We start from the raw sequence: 20070 nt of genomic DNA, 5'->3' as shown, positions 1-20070 counted from the left end.
GCTAACTTCAGTAGATAAACAACACGTAGACATCTTTAACATATCGTCAACATTGTCAACATTGTCAACATTGGTTTGTCAGCACAATAACACAAAAACTACTGAGCAGATTTCCACCAGACTTGGATGGAGGATGGGTCTCGGCCCAGAATAGACCCCAATAACTTTTGGTGCGGATCCAAGATTTTTTGGGGAAATCGTGCAACAATTTTTATTTATTTCTTGGACAAAAACGAATGGATCTTGATGAAAAACGTAAGTCGTTTTGGGGTTGCTGGCATCTATGAGTGAATATGATCCTAATAAAAATCTGTTATTATCTCAGAGATATTTATTTTTTTCCAAAACTGAATAAACAAGCTGTTCTCAGAGGAAAATAAGGTCCCCAGAACGCTGTTTTTTGACGCTAGAAAGGTGGCAGGGTCCGCCACAGTAGAGTAAAGTAAGTAAAGTAAGTAAAACAGGTGTTTCTCTTCTGAAACTACGCAACGCTCCTTTAAGTTGTCATTCAACTGCTGTTTCTCACGGTGGCCATTTTGACTTGTCATAGAAAGAAACAGCTCAGGTGAAACTCATCACGTCATGATTGGACAAAACAAAGGCTCATTATAAATGTAATGCGCTCATTAGTAATTCAATTAGCTACACCTGTGTGACATGACATGTTACATTTGATTTAATTTATATCACTTTATCAGATTTAAACTGAGGGAATTGTGTGTAAAGCAAAAGTAGAAAATAATAAATTAACCAATAAACCACCAGGCTCATTAAAAATGCACACACCTCATTTAATATCCAATGATTGTGTGCAGCCCTGCAGGTGTGAAGTGCTTCCTCCTGCAGTCTCACCGTGGCAGTGACCTCTCCTGACAGCAGCTGATGGGAGGAGTGTGTTGATGACATCCAGCCTGTAAAACACGTTCAGCAAACCCTCCAACACAGTCAGCTTTCCCTCCGAGCAGCCGGAGGATCTCAGCCCGCAGCATTCCCGCACACATTCACGCAGTTTTTACTTGTTTTTGTTTTTTAATCTCTGCGGCGAGTCGCTGCCCGACAGACAGGCGGAGAACCAAGGAGAGTTTAGCGGGGATGGATGCTGCAGAGAGCCGGCTGGAGAGGAGCAGCCACACGGCGTTCATAGACAACAACACGCTGTATGTGTGGGGAGGCTACCAGGTGAGAGACGAGGGTAATTAACAGCTTACCTGTGCAGGTAACTCGAGGTAAACACAGCTTATTATAGTCTCCAGGGCTTGTTTCTCTACAGGGAGCCTGAAGTTAGTCCAATATTTAGTAAAATGGTGGCCTGAAATTAACAATTTTAATTTTTGTGTCTTTTAAAATAAAGACTTTTTGTTTTTTATTGAAACTTTTAGATGTTTTGTGCTTTAAGTTGATTTGTGAGGATGTTTTTGTGTTTTTTTTAATTCTACCTTTATTGACAAAAGTGGGTGGACAACCTTCAAACAAGTTACCATTAACTTCAGCCTTCATCATGACCATAAAGCCTTTGAATTTAAACCAAACACGTCATAAAAGTAGGATGTGTTGCAGGGCTGCATTATCTTTTACATAATGAAGTGTAAATCTGAATGTACAGACTCACGTTGACCTGAACAACAAGCAGAACTATGTGTCAGCTGAGCTCCAGTGAAACTTTCCCTGCTTCAACAAGTTTGAACAATGGCAACATTTCTCAGAGTATCTTGTTGCATCCTGATTGTTACTGAAGGAACAACATCTGTGTGCAGTTTGTGCTGGATCGCAAAATGTTCAGGCACTTAAAATAAGTCACATTGAGATTTTTGTGGTCAGGAGGCAGCTTTTTTAATCTAACGTCAGAATCCAGAAAAGCTTTTTGGTGGCTTTTATAAAGCAGAAGGGTATGGAAGCTCATTTCTGCCGGTTAAAGAAAAATATATATTATGAAGATTAATGAAAGAGATATTCCCGTAGTAAGTCATAGTAATGAGTCCTTTTTGACTTTATCTTTCAATTCCGACTTTCCGTCTCTCTATTGCGACTTTCCGTCTCTCTATTGCGACTTTCCGTCTCTCTATTGCGACTTTCCGTCTCTCTATTGCGACTTTCTGTCTCTCTATTGCGACTTTCCGACTTTCCGCTCTCTATTGCGACTTTCCGACTTTCTGCTCTCTCTATTGCGACTTTCTGTCTCTCTATTGCGACTTTCCGTCTCTCTATTGCCACTTTCCGGGCTCTCTTTGTCATCTCATTATTGTAATTATAGTAGTAGTAGTAGTTTTTATCTCGTCTTTCATCATAATTATGACGTTGTATCACAATAACTATTACTTTTTTATCTTAGACTTGACTTTGTCATAAATCTGACTTACCGTGGGATTTCTTTCTTTTGCATCAGTGCTTGGTTTTGATAGATTTCTTTCTTTAACTGGCAGCAGAGTGCACTGTGTTTGTAGTGTTTTCAGACGTTATCTCCTCTCTTCTCTCCTCACAGGCTGTTGCTGGAGAGGACGTCATGTTGCCCAGCGATGAGATATGGCTGTGTGATTTAGACAGCGGGATGTGGTAAGATGGAAGGAAGGCTGTTTATGGACACTGTGTCATCTTGACATTTTATCTCTGGACGTCGGCCTAGAGCACGTTTGTTTGATAAAATAAGCGCTTTTAAAAATGGAACAAAGAAGATACAGTGAGTTCACAAACCTGAATAAGAAGTTAGAGGGAGAGTTTGTCAGTGAAGGTCAAATGAAGAAAAAATAGTCTTAGGTCTGTTTTAGTCGCTTCAGCCAGATGCACAGTTCCTGACACCAAACTCTCCCTGTGTTTGAGTCGACATACGTGTGTTTAACATTTACAAGTGTTCATCTTGTCTCTCTTCCTTTGTGTGTTTGTGACAGGGAGTGGAGGGAGATCACTGGAGACAAACCACCAGACTTATCAGGCTTCTGTGGCTCTCACGTTAACGACACGCTCTACATCTTTGCAGGATGCGACTCCGCTGGATACACAAACCAGGCGAGTTTCAGTGAACTGAAACAAAATCCTCCGTCGTGAAGGCTTTTCCAAAGTCTTTGCTGCACAATAAACACACTTTCTAACATGTTTCACAGGTTGAGACTCAAGTTTCAGTCAAAGTCAAGATTGTAGCTGGAAAAACTAGTTGTTGCGCAATTTATCTGATGTGGGACAAGATCAGGACAGTAAGGCAAGAAAGTGCTTTTATAGGGGCATAAAATGACATTAAAAGACATTCAAACGAGGAGGAAGACATCGAGAAACATCATTAAAACAAGTTAAAGTAGAAAAATAAGCTAAATTGATGTTCTTTGACAGACAGTACTGCCGGCCTGTCCCGTGTTTTTTCTTCTTGGCAGGTATCCCATGAAGTAATTCGACATCCAGAACTTGTACTTACTTGATTTTGGCGACAGACATGAAGTAATACTAAGATGGTGTCAGATAGGCGTATCTGCACAAATACCTGTCGCAATGGGACAAGAGAGAGGAATCCAACACATTGATTGATTTATATTAAGTCAACATCTACTCACCTTCATGTTGATGGAAAGTTGAATGAAGTTTCCACAAAACACTTCTGGAGCTCTGCAGCATTGAATTTTCATTTTCCTTTATTGTTATCTCTTCTTTAGTATAAAAATGTCCTTTTTATTTAACCAGGAAGTGTCTTGAGGTACATATCTTCTTTTGTAAGTGTGCTGAAAGGCGTAAAGAAAAGAGCTTGACTCATTTAAAACAATTAGATTCCTTTTATTGTAACGAAGGTTGTGTGCAAATGATTTACAAGCCCAGGGTGTGTTCAACAAAAATGCGGTTTCATACCAGACAGTGGAGATTATCCATCCTGATCATCGCGTCTGAAACGGTGAAAGCATTCCTGGAGGTGGACAGGAATGGCTTTGAAGACGAATTAAAGATTAATCTGTTGTATTCTGTCTGCAGATGTTCAGTGTTGACCTCACAGAGCCGCACTACTCCTGGAAGAAAGTGACCGACACCAACGGGACGACGCCATCGCCGCGAAACAAACACTCCTGCTGGGTGCACAGAGACAGGTCAGTACTGCAGAGCTACAGCTCGATTTGCTGTTTGCTCTTTGCTGCATGTCATGTCAAAAATCTGTACTTTCATATGTTGAAAAGGAAGAGTCATCTACAGTAGTTTGTTTGTTGTTCTTTTGAATTTTCACATTTATTTTTCTGTAATTTCAAATGTGACTTGATGAACTCTGTGTTCGGTCCGTGTTTTTCTCGCTGCAGGTTAATCTACTTCGGTGGATACGGATGTAAGACCATGGGGGAGGTGCAAAACACGTCATCGACGAGCTTCATCGTGGAGGAGATGTCCTGGGTAAATGATAACGAGCACAGCAGCTGCATATCTAAAACATTTACATCTTAATTTTTTTATATTGTGAACAAAACATGCAGCAGTTTCTCGGTTGTGTGGATTTTTTTGCTGATGACCCTCCGCTGTATTTTGACATTTGTTTATTGTCTGCAAACTTGAGCTGAGAGCTTGTTTTTGGTTTTCTAGACAACAATTGGAAACGCCTTGTTCAGGTGCTGGGGCTGGAACAATGAAGTGAATGTTTTCGACTCACACACTGCTACGTGGAGCATGCCAGAGACTCGGGTGAGAAGAACAACATGATTTCACTTTATTATTTTTTTCTTCCGTCAATACAAATCGACAATCTTAGACTCCGTTCTTGTTGTTGTGTCCAGGGTCCGGTTCCGACCCCCAGAGGCTGCCATGCCAGTGCCCTTCTGGGGAACAAAGGTTACATCTCTGGTGGTGCGGTGAGTGGGCCTTACAGTGTACAATATAATTGTTTTATATACTGATCTGGAGATATTTTTAGCCTTTTTAATTGGGGGGAAAAAAGGAAAACGAAGATATTTTAGACAATGGTGTGCTTCCAGCTTTGTGGTATTAGTTCGGGGAAGGTCCTTTTCCTGTTAAAACATCCCTTTCCTGTTATGATGTGACCATGCCTGCATGCACAAAGCCAAATATGAAATGGGTCTTGTGTGGACGACTGGTCTGTACAGAGCCCTGATCCTATGTCTTTGGGATGAACTGAAACACAACCCAACATCACTAATGCTCTTGTGGCTGAATGGGAGCAAACCCCTGCAGCCAGGCTTTAAAGTCTTGTGCAAAGCCTCAATCATAAAAGAGTGGATTCTGTTTCTGCAGCAGATTAATGCCTATAGGGCCTAAAGGGATGTTCAGCAATCACATGTTGGTTAAATGTTCAGGTGGCTGCATACGTTTGTCGGACTGTCTTTAATGAATGAGTTTATGTTTGCAGGAAACGGCAGAGTTGGACATGTTCTGCTTGGACCTGGACACTTGGACCTGGACTCAATTGTAAAAATACCTTCACTCTTTTAAACATACTGTAGTTTTAACCCTTTTTAAAGTGGTTTGATTTCTCCAGTTTTTTCATCACAATGATTTACTGACCTCTGTTGCATTCTGCTGTTTGATTATCTTCCACCAGTGACGTCTCTCGGTGCTGTGCACCTCTGGGACGCTCCATGTTCACCATGACGCCCACGTCAGATCACACACTCTTCATATACGGAGGTCTCGGCGTAGACGGAAACACTCTTAGTAAGTCTCTGCAACAGACTAACTCTGTAATCTGTGATGCCTCCACACTTAACTCAAGTGTTCACACTGCACGTCTTCTGCTGCATGAGCAAGACTCACGGACAGACTATGAAACGGTCAGCGCCCTGGAACAGTGAACGACCCACACCCGTCTATTTTTTTTATTTTGTCTGTAGTTGTTTTGTGTCTCTTTGTGGTCATTTTTTGCCCCACTCTGTGGTGGTTTTGCATCTTTTCATGGTGGTTTTGTGTCTTTTGTTGTCATTTGGCATCTGTAGTTTTGTGTGGTCTAGAGTCTAGTCAAACTGTTCTTTCTTTCTTTAATGCAACTATAACAACAAAAGACACCATCATTGCTCAAGTGGTTAGTTTTCCATAAAAAAGTGAAGCTCTGTGGTTTAATCTTTATTTTATCGTTGACCTCTTTCACCAGATGATGGCTGGCAGTTTAACTCTCAGAAGAGAGAGTGGACCAAGAGGATACACCCACACAAGGACAAGCCCAGGTAGCTACTTAAACTCATTAAAGCTACTGCAAGTAAATTATCAGTGTGTATGTTTTTAAATCCTAAAAAGGTGATTGCAGCTCATGTTGGTCTTCCTCAGGGTGTGTCACACGGCGTGCCTGGGAAATGACAACGACGTCGTCGTGTTCGGAGGAAGCAGCAACATGCGTATCCTCATGGACTCGGTACGTATACTTTAAAGACTTTCCTGAGGGATTTGGCAGTTATGTTTTCCTAACTGTACTCTTAATAGTTAAAGTTATTTGCAAGCATTATTTTTAGCCCCTTGGTGAAGTCTTAGTGAGTAAACATAGTTCAACATAATCTTTCCCACTTAGGATTGTGAAAACATTGCAGCATTACGCCTATAAACCCCTCATTCCTTCTCTATGATGTTTCACCTTAGGCAATTTGTCCAGTGGTTGAGCAAAAGTGTTGCATATTGAGAGATTAAGTGGTTTAAAGACTCAAAGACGAATAAAATACACCACATTTTCTATACAAATTTGTGTTTCATCATATTTTAAGGCCAAAGAGGACTGGACTAATGAAAATGTGTAGGTTTTCAGTTTGAACAATCCCCATAAAAAGTATATTATCTGTCGTCCTTCATGTGATTTATGGTCCTTCCTGTCATCAGGTGGCTGTTCTGAGGGCTCCGTCACAACATCACTGCAGAGACGTGTTCATCTTTCAGACGCAGCCGTACTCCCTCATCAGGTACAGCAGGTTATCTCTGATTTTATATTTACAATCCCGAAAACAAACATCAGGCTGTTTGTTTTTGTACTTTCTGTTGCATTAGTGCTCGGTCACATGCATGTGTTTGCACGGTGCGTTATGTACATTTGCAGCATGTGAGAGCGTGTTTGCCTTCTGTCGCCCTTTTCACACATGATTAAGCAGTTTTAACAAAGTCCACAGAGACGCTTTAAACACTCGGAGCTATTTATACTCTCACTCGGTTGGACCTGTGCGCTGGTTCACGTACAACAGAGGACGTGGTGTTTACGAGCTAATGAGCTTTACACTGTTGTGTTATGTTGAGGCACCAGGCTGCTGCATGTTTATGTGAAATAGTCAGATTTAAAACGACTCCCTTGAGATAAAAATGTTAGTATTGTGTCTGAACAACACTTGGGGGTTTTTTGGTTCCTTTTTTATGATCAGATTCACAGTATCAGGTGAGGTTAGGGTTGTAATTTAACACCTTTTTGAAGCAGTCCGGAGGGCAAAAATACCTCTGAAATGGTTGTGAAAACATTGGAGCTGACAGGTGAGCCAAGGGTCAGCCGTAAACATGCAAATGAGAGTACAACACACCACCAGTGTGTAAACGAGCATGTTGGATCAGTAAAACACATCAGCTAGCAAGTATAATTTTGAGGTACTTTACTTGAGTATTTCCATTTTCTGCTACTTAACACTTCCTCTCTACGACATTTATTTGATACATTTTGTTACTAGCGACTGTGCAGATTGTGATTATTCAGCGTTTTATAGGCTATTAATTGGGACGTGTTGTCGTCGGGACATTGTGTGAGAGGAAGCTGCATCAGTCACATTTTTAAATTGGTTTATTTTATCTGCAATCTGACAGAAAAATCACTGAATACCGGCCCGATAATCGGTCTACCCCTCGAATAAAGTATATTTTGTGTAGTTTTAGAGCCTCTGAACAATCTGCGTTTCTTTCCTCTCAAGACTGTGTGAAGACTTCATAGGAAGAAACCCGGAGCTGTTTGGGAAGCAGCTGAACTGGCTGCCGTCGAAGCTACGCAGCAAAATCGAGAAGCGCGTGGCCTTTTTCTCCACTGTGACGCCCGTTCTTACAGCTTGAAGATTATTTTTAAAATGACAAGATTCTGAGCCAGTTAATAATTGTATTATTACAAAATGGTTTTCATTCTTTGTGTCATGAATGTCTCTTTGTGTTTAATGATTTAAAAAAACATGGTGCTAAAGTTTCATTGTTTTAACTTAAGAAATGTTTGTAAATAAAGTTTTTTTGCCTTGTTTTAAACACCCAGTTTAGATTAGGTCATGTTTTACTCCATATAGTGATTTAATGATGTCCAATCTGTTTTTGAATAAAGGTATATTTGTTGCATATTACTGTGGTGGTCATTTCCTCAAACACAGTGCATTTATTAAGTCGCATGAATGACGCAAAGTCTAACACACCGAGTTAAATATTTGACTTTTAATCAAATCTGCTTACACGGTTAAATAAATGCATGATTTTCTTTCTCAATATAACATCAAAGAAGAGTTTAAATGGGTGTTGATGAATGTCGACATGAATTATTTGGTTCAACTGCAGGAAAATTCACAATTTACACGGTTTCTGCAGAACTTTACATGTCTTGGAAAAGTAAATGTTACCTGAGAGAGCTGGAAATTAGATTATTGTAGTAAACTGTAGGTTTATTTGATATTCTCTTTGGTTTCCTCTCTAACCTCCTCTTTTGTGAGTTTCTGTTGCATAGAGATTCATTTCACTTCAGACTTTACCATCATCGTTCACCCTGAATAATCTCAATCTCAAGAATCCATAACAAGTACCTTTTTACTTTACATTTGAAAACCACAGTTGTGACAAAAAAGGCAAAGCAGGACCAGTCAGAAGTTTTTAAAAAGATAAAGCAATTTTTTTTCTTTGTAAAATTTAAAGAAGCCTTATTGTTGCTGGTGACACGGCAGCTTGTTTCACACAGGTCGGACGTAGTTGGCGGGCAGCAAGCCTCGCTGCCCCGTGCGCTGGTTGCATCCGAACATCCACCCCTCGTCGATCGTCTCCACGTCTAAGACCACATCTCCTTCCATCAGAGAAACTTCATCTGCTTCTGCCGCCGTGTAGCTGTACAAGGCCTGGTAACGTTTCTGTGGAGAGGAGATGAATAAACGGAGGCACTTGCACGCAACACATGGGACTGTTCAGAGTTCAAACTGCTGCATTTGCATTCAATTTCCCTACTGAGTGAGGCATGAGCAGTCATGCAAGACATACTGTACAAGCACATGTAGCAGTTAGCAAACACAACACACAGCTGCACAAGAACACACATTTTGAATGCATCAAGAATAAGACTACTAAAGGTAAAAAACTACCATCAAACATCATTACATCATCGCTACATGCTACATGCTACATTATGTGGCCAAAACTATGTGAATACCTTTTTTGATGTACTTTTGCCCTCAGGCTTAAATTTCTAATCCACATGTGAAAAAAAGCCACAATTGTGTTCACACATGACATTTTCTTCTCTTTTTCACATATGTATTCGTTCACATTTTTAAAAAAAGTGTAATTTACATTCGAAGAAGCAAATTTTATGTGATGTCTCATGATTTGTTTCATGCTAAGTATGAACATATGTGATTCACATGTAAATATGTAAATTTCACAGGTGGACATTTTCAAGTCAATCACTTGAAATTGTCCAGTTCACATGTGACATTATCTTTCTGACATGTTAATAGTTTAGTTCACACATGACAATAGCCAATCGCATGTGAAAATGTAGAATTCACACGTGAAGAAGCAAATTTTCACAAGATTTTACGTGGCATGTTTTGTTACCTCATGGAAAATATAATCCACATGTGAGAATGTAAAATTTCACGTGGAAAATCAACCAATCACTTTTGAAAATGTAGTAAAAAGTAAAAATTTCAGGTTGCATGTGAAAATAACCAAACCCATGTAAAAATATTCAAAACCTCAACAACCACATGTTGATGTAATGGTCAGGTGTCCACATACTTTTGGCCACATAGTGTATGTTTACGTATTAGCCTTACCCCTCCACTAGATGGTGCTACAGGAGCAGGACGCATTTGCCTGACCGGCTGACTGAGCTGCCCCGGGTTTGATGGTTGTACTTCATCCTCATCTACACACACACACACACACACACACACACACACACACACACACACAGTTAATACATATACAAACAGTAAAATAAGGTTATTTAGAGGAGTGTGTCTCAGGAGGATGTGCCTTACTTACATTGTCTATTTTCAGGAGGAGGTGCGTCACTTCGAATCCTGCTCTTCTCAAACTCTTCATGGTACTTTATCTACACACACACAGACACACACACACACACACACACACACACACACACACACACACACACACACGTTAATCCAGTTCTCCGTGAGAGGTAGTTCACCATTTTAGGAGGTGCTGGGAGATGATGAGGGGGTTTATCTCAGCTGCAGCAGCAGAGGAGAAAAGTGGAAGCATCAAACAGCTGAGGACTTCAAACAAAGAGCCACCTCCTATTGATGGGCACGATGACCTTCAATCTGCAGAGTTTTGCTGAGAAAAGTTAACCAGACTTTTTTTTAATGCTCTTCAAAAACACATTGTCTGAGTTGATGTTTCTGTCTAATAGTCTGAACACAGCTTCAAACTGATGGCTTAGGAGAAAACAAACTAAGTCTACATCCGTCACAATTTTAACTGCACAAAAGTGACAGTTCAAAGATTCTTAAAAGAGATTTGTGTTGTTGGCCGGGAAGTCGACCTCTTTCTTCACGATACTGTTGAGCAGCGAAGAGAAACTCTCGTGATGGGATGTTTGTGTAATGTGCTCAGCAGAAAACACAGAGGCAGAGAGGACGGCCTTCGAACCTCTGTAATATTAATCAAATGCAGTTCCAGCTTTTGTAGGCTGGAAGAGAAAGCTGGATGTTGAATAAGGACAAGAGGCAGCAGCCTGCTGTGTCCTCAACAGACCTCAGGACGAGCAAACAGGAAGAGGAGACACGATGGGAAAGAGAGGAGTGTGATGGACTTAAAAAAAGACTTAAAAAATAGGAGGAGAAAGGCTGCAAGGAAGGAGGGAGGGAAGGAAGAGCGAGGGAAGAAAGTAAGAAAGAACGAAAAAAGAAGGAAGGAAAGAAGAAAGGAAGAAAGGAAGAAAGAAAGAATGGAGGGAAGGAAGAGCGGGGGAGTACAGTAAGAAAGGAAGAACAAAAAAAGAAGGAAAGAGAAGAAAGCAAGAAAGGAAGAAAGAAAAAGGGAGGAAGGAAAGAAGGAAAGATGGAAGGAAGAAAGAATTGAGGGAAGGAAGAAAGAAAAAGAAAGGAAGAAAGAAAGGAGAGAGGGAAGGAAGGGAGGAAGAAAGAAAGGAGGATTAAAGAACAAAATCTACTTGTGGAAAAAGAGGTTTGTAGGTTTTGCTCTCTTGACATGCAGCTTATCGCCCGTCATTCCTTCATGCAACCAGTTCTCTCATGAGAGAAGAAAGAGAAAGTTAGTGTGTGTGTTTTAGTGTGGTATGTGTGTGTGTGTGTGTGTTGACTCTGTGTCCACGGCTGAGAGACTTTGACCATATAGGGCAGCTGCTGCTCGGTGGACGAGGAGAAATGTCTGAAATGTGGCTGTGTGTCTCTGCAGGGCTGCACTCTGACATCGTTCACCGCTGTGGAGCAGCTCGTTCTCTGCTCAGGTCTCAGGACTGAACCCGTCCACAGATCCACCACCCTGCGTCTCAAAACGGCTCCTGTCATTGGACCGTGATGTTTTCCCGCTGTGTCTCAGGGACACGGCTCGACTTGCTGTGTGCATCCGGCCCTGTCAGGCTTGTTTTGTTGTCCATTATGGAAAAAAACAACACAGCGCTCAGTAATTTGTGAAACGGTTGAACTGCTGTTGCAGTGAGATCAACCAGATGTTTCACTGCGAAGTTAAATTAAGGATCAGTTTCTTCTCTGAGCTGAAGACAAAGATTCTTAGGCTGGAATAAAGTTTTGAAAAAATCAGTTTGCATTGTGTTATGTTGATTAAATAACCTTGTTTTAGACAAGTAGATTACAGAATTAGAATAAGGACTTTATCATCCGGTGCCAGAAAAAGTTAGAGACTAGAGTGTTAAAGCAGCATTTGACTGTTGCTCGAGGTGAAGCTAGTTTAAAGGGTCACCACACTGTAAATTTTAATTGCAGTAAGTACACAATGTCAAATAAAATGGCTTCCCAGCAACAACAAGGACACGGGTTTCTGGAAAGACTCGTTGCTGCTGACAGAAACATCTCACATTTATTTGGTTGAAGTGACCGTTTAAGATGTCGCAGTGACCCTTTTAAGATGTCTCAGTGTTTCTCACACTCACATTACTGATCTGATCTTGCGTCTTCTTCACTCTCTGCATCTCCGGAGTGTCGGCCACCACGCTGAAGCCTTTCCCCTTGTTTTTTTCAAACTCCTCCTTGTAAAGAGCCTGAAATGGGACAGCTAGTTAGAACATCAGGGAAACATCAATCGTACTTTAGAGGAATAGTTTGGGAAATACTCTTATTGGCTTTCTTGCTGAGGCACATGAGAAGATTAATGCTTCTCTCATGTCTGTATGTGAAATATGAAAATACAGCCAGCAGACGGTTAGCTTAGCTTCACACAGAAACTAAAAAAGGGGGCAAACAGCTCGCCTGGCTGTGTCCAAAGGTAGAAAAATGTGCCTACTAGCACCTCTAAAGCTCATGCACTTTGTTTTTTGTTTGGAAAATAAGATATTTTGTTGCCTAAGCTTTTTCTTTATGTTAAGCTACACTAACCATCAGCTGCTTCTAGCATCATATTTTGCAAACAGATGTTAGACGGGTGTCATTTTCTCTCAGCAAGAAAGCAAATATGTGTATTTCTCATCATTTTGAACAATTTCTTAAGACGGCTGACGAACATGTTTCATTAGATTTGTTACATTGTGAATTCATGCACAGTTTTATCCATTAGTTGTAAAATCTGCATTACAAAATAGGATGTAACAGCTACATTGTTGTCTGAAAAAAAAACAACAGGATTCATGTTTAAGATGTTTTTGCTTGTGAACCCCTCAATTTACAATAATGTCTAGTTGTAATGTACTTTTTAGAGGTTACATGTCTCATTTAAAAAAATTTTAGAGGCTTGAAAAGGTAAAACTTTATGGTATTTCACAGGGACGAACAAACAAACGAAGAATAAACCTGAAAAATACATTAATTTTATTGCAAAAGTAGTTATTTTCCAATTTGTGGGACTTATGTTGTAGGTTGGGAATAACTGCAGTTGAAAGCTGTTCAGTCAGTCAGCAACGATTAAAAAAAAAAAAAATCAACATGAACCTGAATGCAGCACTGGATAAAACCACTTGGGAATGATTTAACAATTAAGGTTACATGTTAAAGGAACATTTCACCCAAAATTGAAAATGTTGTCATTATCTACTCACCCTCATGCTGATGGAAAGTCAAGTTTCATAGTCCACAAAACATTTCTGGAGCTTCACAGCAAAACAGCTTGGCAACATTCTGCTAAACAACTGAAGTAGATGGGACTTGTTTATTAGATGTAAAACAAACAAAAAAAAAAACAATCAGAAATCTTCTTTTCAAACCAATTTGGGATCTCAGGGCTTCGAGAGACTTGGACGAGCTGTATGGAGACATTTTATAATTTTTCTCTTTGGGTTATTTCTTCCCCAGCTACTTCAGTTGTTTAGGAGGATTGCTGTTCAGCTGTGAAGCTCCAGAAATGTTTTGTGGACGACAAAACTTCATCATTTTCCAGTAGATAATGATGGAATTTTCATTTTTGGGTGAACTGTTCCTTTAAAAGCGCATGCAAAACATGCAGACATGCAGACACATACATATTAAACACATACACAGTTAGAGGATGAAACAGACGTCACATCTAAAACTATCTACAGATGGAGATGAAGGTCAGTCGATGAGCTGTTAAGACTCTAGAGACGTAACGAAGAACTACAGATTTAGTGTTAATAGATGATTCGACGGTCGGCGGTTTTCCAGGTGAACCGGACATACGTGACTGATCTGGTCTTGTGTCTTCTTCACTCTCTGCATCTCCGGAGTGTCGGCCACCACGCTGAAACCTTTGCCCTTGCTCTTTTCAAACTCCTCCTTATAGAGCGCCTGTAAATTTGTGATTCAGCAGGATTTAAGAAAAACTTTGTCCCCTGAGGTTGAACTTCTGCGCCCAACGAGGGGTCGTATCCTCCAAAATGTCAAGTTAGATTTTACGAGGCTGCACACACACTTTTAATAAATATTAATCACAAGAGATGATTCGCTTTTAATGGTTATTTGTTAAGTTTCCTCACAGGTTTGGGCCCGGGGGGGAAACAACATTAAACAAAGCTGAAATGTTTACTTTAAAGTAAATGTGAGATCCACACACACACACACACACACCGGACAAACACACTCTCTTTCTCGCACACACAAGTGAGTCATGTTCTTGCTATGAGGAATATGTAGTCTCAGTAAGAGAGCTTGGCTGCCGAGACTTTTATGGTTATAAACAATGAAGCGGGTTTGGTTGGATGAGACAAGAGGAGAGGAGAGGACAGAGAGGAGGAAACAGCTTGTGGTGTAAATCTGATCGCACTGTTATCATAACGATCATGTAGCATAACAACATAGTTATAGTTTCAAAAAGGTTTTAACCAAAAATGGAACCACCCTCGTCCGAGTCTTTGTGGTTACATGAGGCTCTTGTTTCAGACGCTTAGAGTCTATGTATAGAGTATTAAGTACAGTATGTTTGCTATAAGAAGTAACACTGGTTCACTCATTCTGCTGAACATCATTTTGCTTCCCTAAAGCTGTCACGCCTTGGTTCCCACCGAACAGTCGTGCTGATGTTTAACACGTGTGGTTTGTTTCCTTGGCGCATGCTGACACACAAATATTTAAAAACAGGATGATAGTGATGGATTTTAACGAGAAAGAGAGACGAGGGGGAAACCGAAGAGCGCATGACAAGCTGCTTTTTATTGGATCGGTTCGACCGCATTACAAAAAAAGATCAGATTCTCTCACTTATCGCCAGTTTTTGTTTTGGTTTTATGTGTCCAAGAGTTGAAACATCTGTCTCCAAGCTTTCTTCCACCACTATTATACAATGGAGTTATACTGATTTTAGTTTGTGGTGCTCATTACAGTGAGAAATTACATTTTAAAAGTGTATAATCAGCCTCTCTTGCTGGAATTGGTGTCCCCAGTACTTTGAATAATCCACAGAGCAATTAATAGTTTCCACAGGGATTATTTCTTTTGAGAAAGTGGTTCAAGTTAAAAATGTTGACACATGGATTATTCAAAGTATCGTTTCTGGAAAGACAAACTGATGCTATTAATTTTCAAGGCTTTGAGCGCCACAAACAAAATATATTCACCTCCTTTGTTTTGTGATGGAAGCAGAAATCTTAAAAATCAAGACAAATAAAAACCAAAAACATCTGTGGGTAGGTAGGAAGACATGTTTTTTTTTATTTTTATTTTTTATCATCTGCAGGATCCGTGTTTGATCAAGCACAGATCATCTTGATGATAAATCGAACATTAACCAATCAGAGGCTTAACTGCAGGAATCAATGTTCCCTCAGGACTTCATCTTCACTGATGAACCTTCACTTTTTCTGCAATCAGTGAATTTTCCAATAAAGTTTAAAATGAATCCCTCAGACTTTCTGAGAGTTTGATGAAAAATACCAGTCTTTTGTCTGTGAGATAACAACGGACTTCAACAACCGGCAGGGCAAAGGGTCAGGGTACGTCAGTCGGCTACTCCTTGGTAGCCTTGCTAACTTTTCTATATGTACTGGAAGAAGGTATGAGTGCATAATACGACTGTCCCTGCAAAACTACAGCAAAGCTTGGTAATAAACCTATCACAAAGCAGTCGGCCAAACAAACTAGGTGTATTTTTATTGGTTCCACCTTTGATTGGCTGCAATGGAGCCGTGACACCTGGGTGGACACGTTCATTTTCACCCCTTTTCCAGCGCGATGCAATGACACGTTGAAGTTTAGGACACTGGTTTTTCATCCATTCTAGCAGCATTTGAATATCATTCGGAGTTTGAGAGACAGACTTGAGTTAAAGGTATGAAAACGTTACCACTGTAACATTGTCGCCAGCCACTGGCAACAATGCTAGCTCGGCTATCCAACATAAAGTCACGTAACCCTCGCCTTGAGGTCAAAGTGGTTCATCAAGAGCCTCCCAGCTGGAGCCGGGAGTTTATTCGCCTAAACATAAGCTAGGCTAGTCGATTAGCCTAGCTGAAGCATGTGACTGTAAGCAGAGGGACGCAGCTAGCCTTGCTCTCTTTATAGTTCATAGGCACCAACACCAGGAAGTACAGAGTGTTGTACTAATAAAGTAATCTGCAGATTAAAGATTCAGTTTTACAAACAAAATGCTGCAAAAGAAATTCAGCATTTAGAAACTTTTCCACCGTTTCCCCACTGGGGGAAGAAAAGCTTCACCTCCTAATGTGAAGTGAAGAGACGATCCCTGAAGTCAAATTAAAACTAAAGGAGTCTCTTTAATTGTGCGTGACTTGGAGGACTTATCCCTTTGATCAGGTTAAACTGCTGTCTTGAACATTGTGATTAGATTAGAGATTAAGAACAGTGAAGTTCAGCCAGTGAGGCTGAGCTGAGCCACATGAGAAGCCAAAAGGAAGGAGAGATTTTTAAAACTACCGTCCAGTTTATGCCTGTTTGGAGAAACATTTACACGTTATAAAGCTCAGATTTAGTCATTAGTCAAGCTAGCTTGCTCTCATGTTAGTGTTTGGTCAAAGGGGTTCATTTGATTAAATCGGAGGAATCCAATAGTCACGAGAGACGCGTCCTCGTCTTCTGCTGTGAGACAGATAGACGGCTGAGTGGAGGTGACAGATAGAGAGACAGAGATACACTCAGTCACCGTGACGCAACGAGATTAGGACGAGTATCTCTGCCGGTGACAGGAAACAGAAAGTGAGCAGGAGTGATAGCAGAAGACAGAGGCGAGTGATCTGTGGGCGTCTCACCTGGCTGTTGAGCATGCTCTGTTGTTTGAGACGCAGATTCTCGGGGGTGTCGGTCACTATGGTGAAGGAGGTTTTGGGGTAATGCCTGAAAGAAAAGAGGAGGATAATGGAAATCAAATTAACTTTAACTGGTTTATATCTTTTAAATATGTGTGATGTTTATCTAAGTAATAGAAAATATGCTTTTAATGAGGATATACTTTGCAAAGAAATGTGTTTTTGTTATCTCAGAAGGACAGTTCTGCAGGAATGAAGTTCGGTGTATTTTTAAAGATTTTTTTGGCTTCTTCAGTAAAATGTGTTCACCGTATGTCACCACACTGAGCTGGTGTTGAATGAAAGAGCCACAAATGTGCAAATATTGGCCCGGCTTGAGGTATTTTCTCTCATCTCTGGTTGCACTGAGGATTTGTTGGTATCACAAGATTCAATCTATCAACTCTCCACTTCCCTTTTCGGTCACCTCTACACACAGCAGCTTTTACTGTCTGCATGTGTGTCTCAACAGCTTCGGAAATAAATGTCTACGTGTGTCACAACATGTTTTGTTTGTGATGAAACCACTGAAAGTCACCAAAAAATTGCAACAAAGAAAAAGGGTTATAGATAGTAAAGATAATTCAGAGAGTGACTGTCATTGTAACCAGGAGGATGATCCGCGTGGTGCGAACACTCACATACTGCAGTAAGGTTTCTTCTCAAAGCCTTTGTAGGTCGTCATGCTCAGCGCCATCTTGCACACCTCGCAGCTGAAACAACCTTTGTGCCAATACTGGCGAGAGGAGCAGAGCAGACGAGAGCACGTCAACAAAATCAAACCTCTATCCACTGAAATAAAAACACCCTGCTGTGAAATAAACCTGAATTCTTTATTCACTGCTGTCTTTGTATCATCAGCTTTAAAAAAAGAAAAAAAGCAGTGACAGAGTGGGAAAATTCCTCCAGTGAGAACACAGCTGTTTCTGTTTCTCATCTCTGCAGGGAATAACTGCCAATAAGAGATGGTTTCAGTCCAACAGTACCACATGAGTTGAAAATCGTTTGTTTAGATTCATATTGAAGGAAAAGTTCACCCGAATTGATTGATTTGAAAAAACAGTATTTTCACCATGGATGTGCGGTCAAGCTCGTGGACCAGCTTCAGACAGTGCATTAATGTTTTTAGCTTAGTAGCTATAGGGAGGATTTGGGCTTTTCAAATCAATTCATTCAAATCAGCCATTTTATGTTTTAAAACAAGTCCCCATCTACTTCAGCTGTTTAGGAGAATGCTGCTACGCTGCACAAATGTTTTGTGGTCTACGAAACTTCACCTGACTTTCCATCAGCATGATGTTAATGTCATAAAACACGCACGGTCGCCCAAAGGAAACATCTTAGTGCCACAAAATAAAAGACCAAAGGTTTTGCTGTTACATAGTTTGAACCGTCTCTGCTGACTGTATATGGAGACGACACTTTTGTCTCACGAGTGGTTTTACTGTGTGACATTTGTGGTTTTTGCACCATCTCACAGGAAATTATAAAAACTAGCAAATAATCCAATTTTAACAGATTATCTTGCTTTAATTGTGTCCTTAAATCGATTAAATCAACCTAGACTGAAGTCTGTTACAAATATATGTTATCAGGTTATCTTAACATCACACACACAAAAAAAAAGACACACACACACACACACACACACACACACAGTGTCTACTGTACGTGCTCTGTCTTTTTTTAACATTTAGATGTTTGTGGCTCACGTTTATCTCTCGGCTGTGGTTTTCTCATGTGTGTTTGTGTGTGTCTATTTTTGTGCACATACAATTTACTGTACGTGTGTATATAGTATATACTGATAGAATGTAACTAAATATATTTACTCAATTAAGTACTAACATACAATTCTGAGGTACTTGTACTTCACTTGAGTATCTCCATTTTCCACTCCACCACATTTTGGAAGCAAATATTGTACTTTTTACTGCACTATATATTTTTTTTGATAACTTTAGCGACTTATTATTTTGCAGATAGCTGCATCAGAGACAAAGTAGTGTTTTATTTAAAATGTATTTATTTTATTGGAGATTTGATTTAAAAAAAAATAAAATTAGAAAAACACTGAATAACAGATACAACAATTAAATACATTAAATACATCAGATACTTTAAGACTTTTACTCTCTTTGTACGGGTGACTTTCACTTTTACTAAAGTAATATTTTATTTTTATATATTTACTTGTACTCAAGTGTGACTTTTTGATACTTTTTCCAACACTGTATTTTATGTAATTGTGCATGTGTGGTACTAATGCATCCATATTGTGGCAAAGCATCACAGATAATAAGTGTAAAAAATATTGGTTAAAAATGAGATACTATAACAATACTAACTACTCTTATAAAACAGCTGGTGACATGAAAATAAATAATAGAAAAAGACTTCTGAATCTCTTGTACTGTACTTAAGCAATTTCTTTCTATTTTGCTGAATCAATTACAGTCAGATATTGTTTTTTTTTACTTTTAGGAAAAAGGCCTAAAGGACAAACTCACAGAAAAATAATCAAAAAGCAATAAAAGTCACTGTATAGATGCTTTAGAGGGATGTACATACTACAGATAAACACAAAACTTATTATCAGACCAGAGATATGACAGAAATGTTGAATATCAAAGTGATATCTGGGGGTTAGATGTGTATCACCTTACCTTATCAAGGCAATTTATTTTCTCTGTGGGGTAAACTGGTTTATTGCATCTTCCACAGGGCGGATTCATGATGGCGCACCGGAGAAAACTCTTCTGTGATCCAGTAAAAAAAAAAAAGCGCTCAGAAGTGAAGTGATGTGCAGCCGGGAGCCGGACCGTCCTCCTCTCTGCCTGCAGGCATCTCATTAATATACGGACGCGGCCTCACGGCGGGGAGGAGCCAAGTGAAGCGGAAGCCTTATGGTGCCTTCACTGACAGTCGGATTCAGGAAGTTTCACCTGTGGCGTGTGGGTAATAAGTTAACAGACATGCATCCAAATAGCGTCAAATGGCTTAATTATATAGCAGAAGTCTCGTAGGTTTGAGTGTGTCTTCATAACTTAAAACAA

At 40.0% G+C, this 20070-nt stretch overlaps 2 protein-coding genes across 3 annotated transcripts; one reads left to right on the top strand and one right to left on the bottom strand.

The window, feature by feature from the left end:
- The first annotated feature begins 838 nt into the window (after nucleotides 1-838).
- Nucleotides 839-8241, top strand: LOC141015815 (kelch domain-containing protein 1-like). Its single transcript, XM_073490023.1, has 13 exons — nucleotides 839-1179; nucleotides 2480-2550; nucleotides 2883-3000; nucleotides 3946-4058; nucleotides 4263-4353; nucleotides 4540-4638; nucleotides 4731-4805; nucleotides 5321-5379; nucleotides 5513-5625; nucleotides 6059-6131; nucleotides 6232-6316; nucleotides 6772-6851; nucleotides 7836-8241. Exons 1-13 carry the CDS (start codon nucleotides 1093-1095, stop codon nucleotides 7969-7971), a joined length of 1200 nt encoding a protein of 399 aa, XP_073346124.1. The 5' UTR covers nucleotides 839-1092; the 3' UTR covers nucleotides 7972-8241.
- Nucleotides 8242-8319: 78 nt separating this feature from the next.
- Nucleotides 8320-19812, bottom strand: LOC141015559 (LIM and SH3 domain protein 1-like). 2 transcript variants are annotated; one of them, XM_073489682.1, is made up of 8 exons: nucleotides 19681-19812; nucleotides 17656-17750; nucleotides 16979-17063; nucleotides 13959-14066; nucleotides 12263-12370; nucleotides 10150-10219; nucleotides 9939-10030; nucleotides 8320-9014 (listed from the first exon to the last, which is right to left on the bottom strand). In XM_073489682.1, the coding sequence occupies exons 1-8, from the start codon at nucleotides 19747-19749 to the stop codon at nucleotides 8841-8843; spliced, it is 801 nt and encodes a 266-aa protein (XP_073345783.1). In that variant the 5' UTR covers nucleotides 19750-19812; the 3' UTR covers nucleotides 8320-8840. The 2 variants fall into 2 exon arrangements, with proteins under 2 accessions (XP_073345783.1, XP_073345784.1); XM_073489683.1 differs by lacking the exon at nucleotides 13959-14066.
- Between the last annotated feature and the right edge of the window lie 258 nt (nucleotides 19813-20070).

The sequence above is a fragment of the Pagrus major genome, chromosome 20, assembly GCF_040436345.1.
Source record: "Pagrus major chromosome 20, Pma_NU_1.0".
Lineage (NCBI taxonomy): Eukaryota > Metazoa > Chordata > Actinopteri > Spariformes > Sparidae > Pagrus > Pagrus major.
This window is presented reverse-complemented; position numbering and strand designations above follow the sequence as displayed.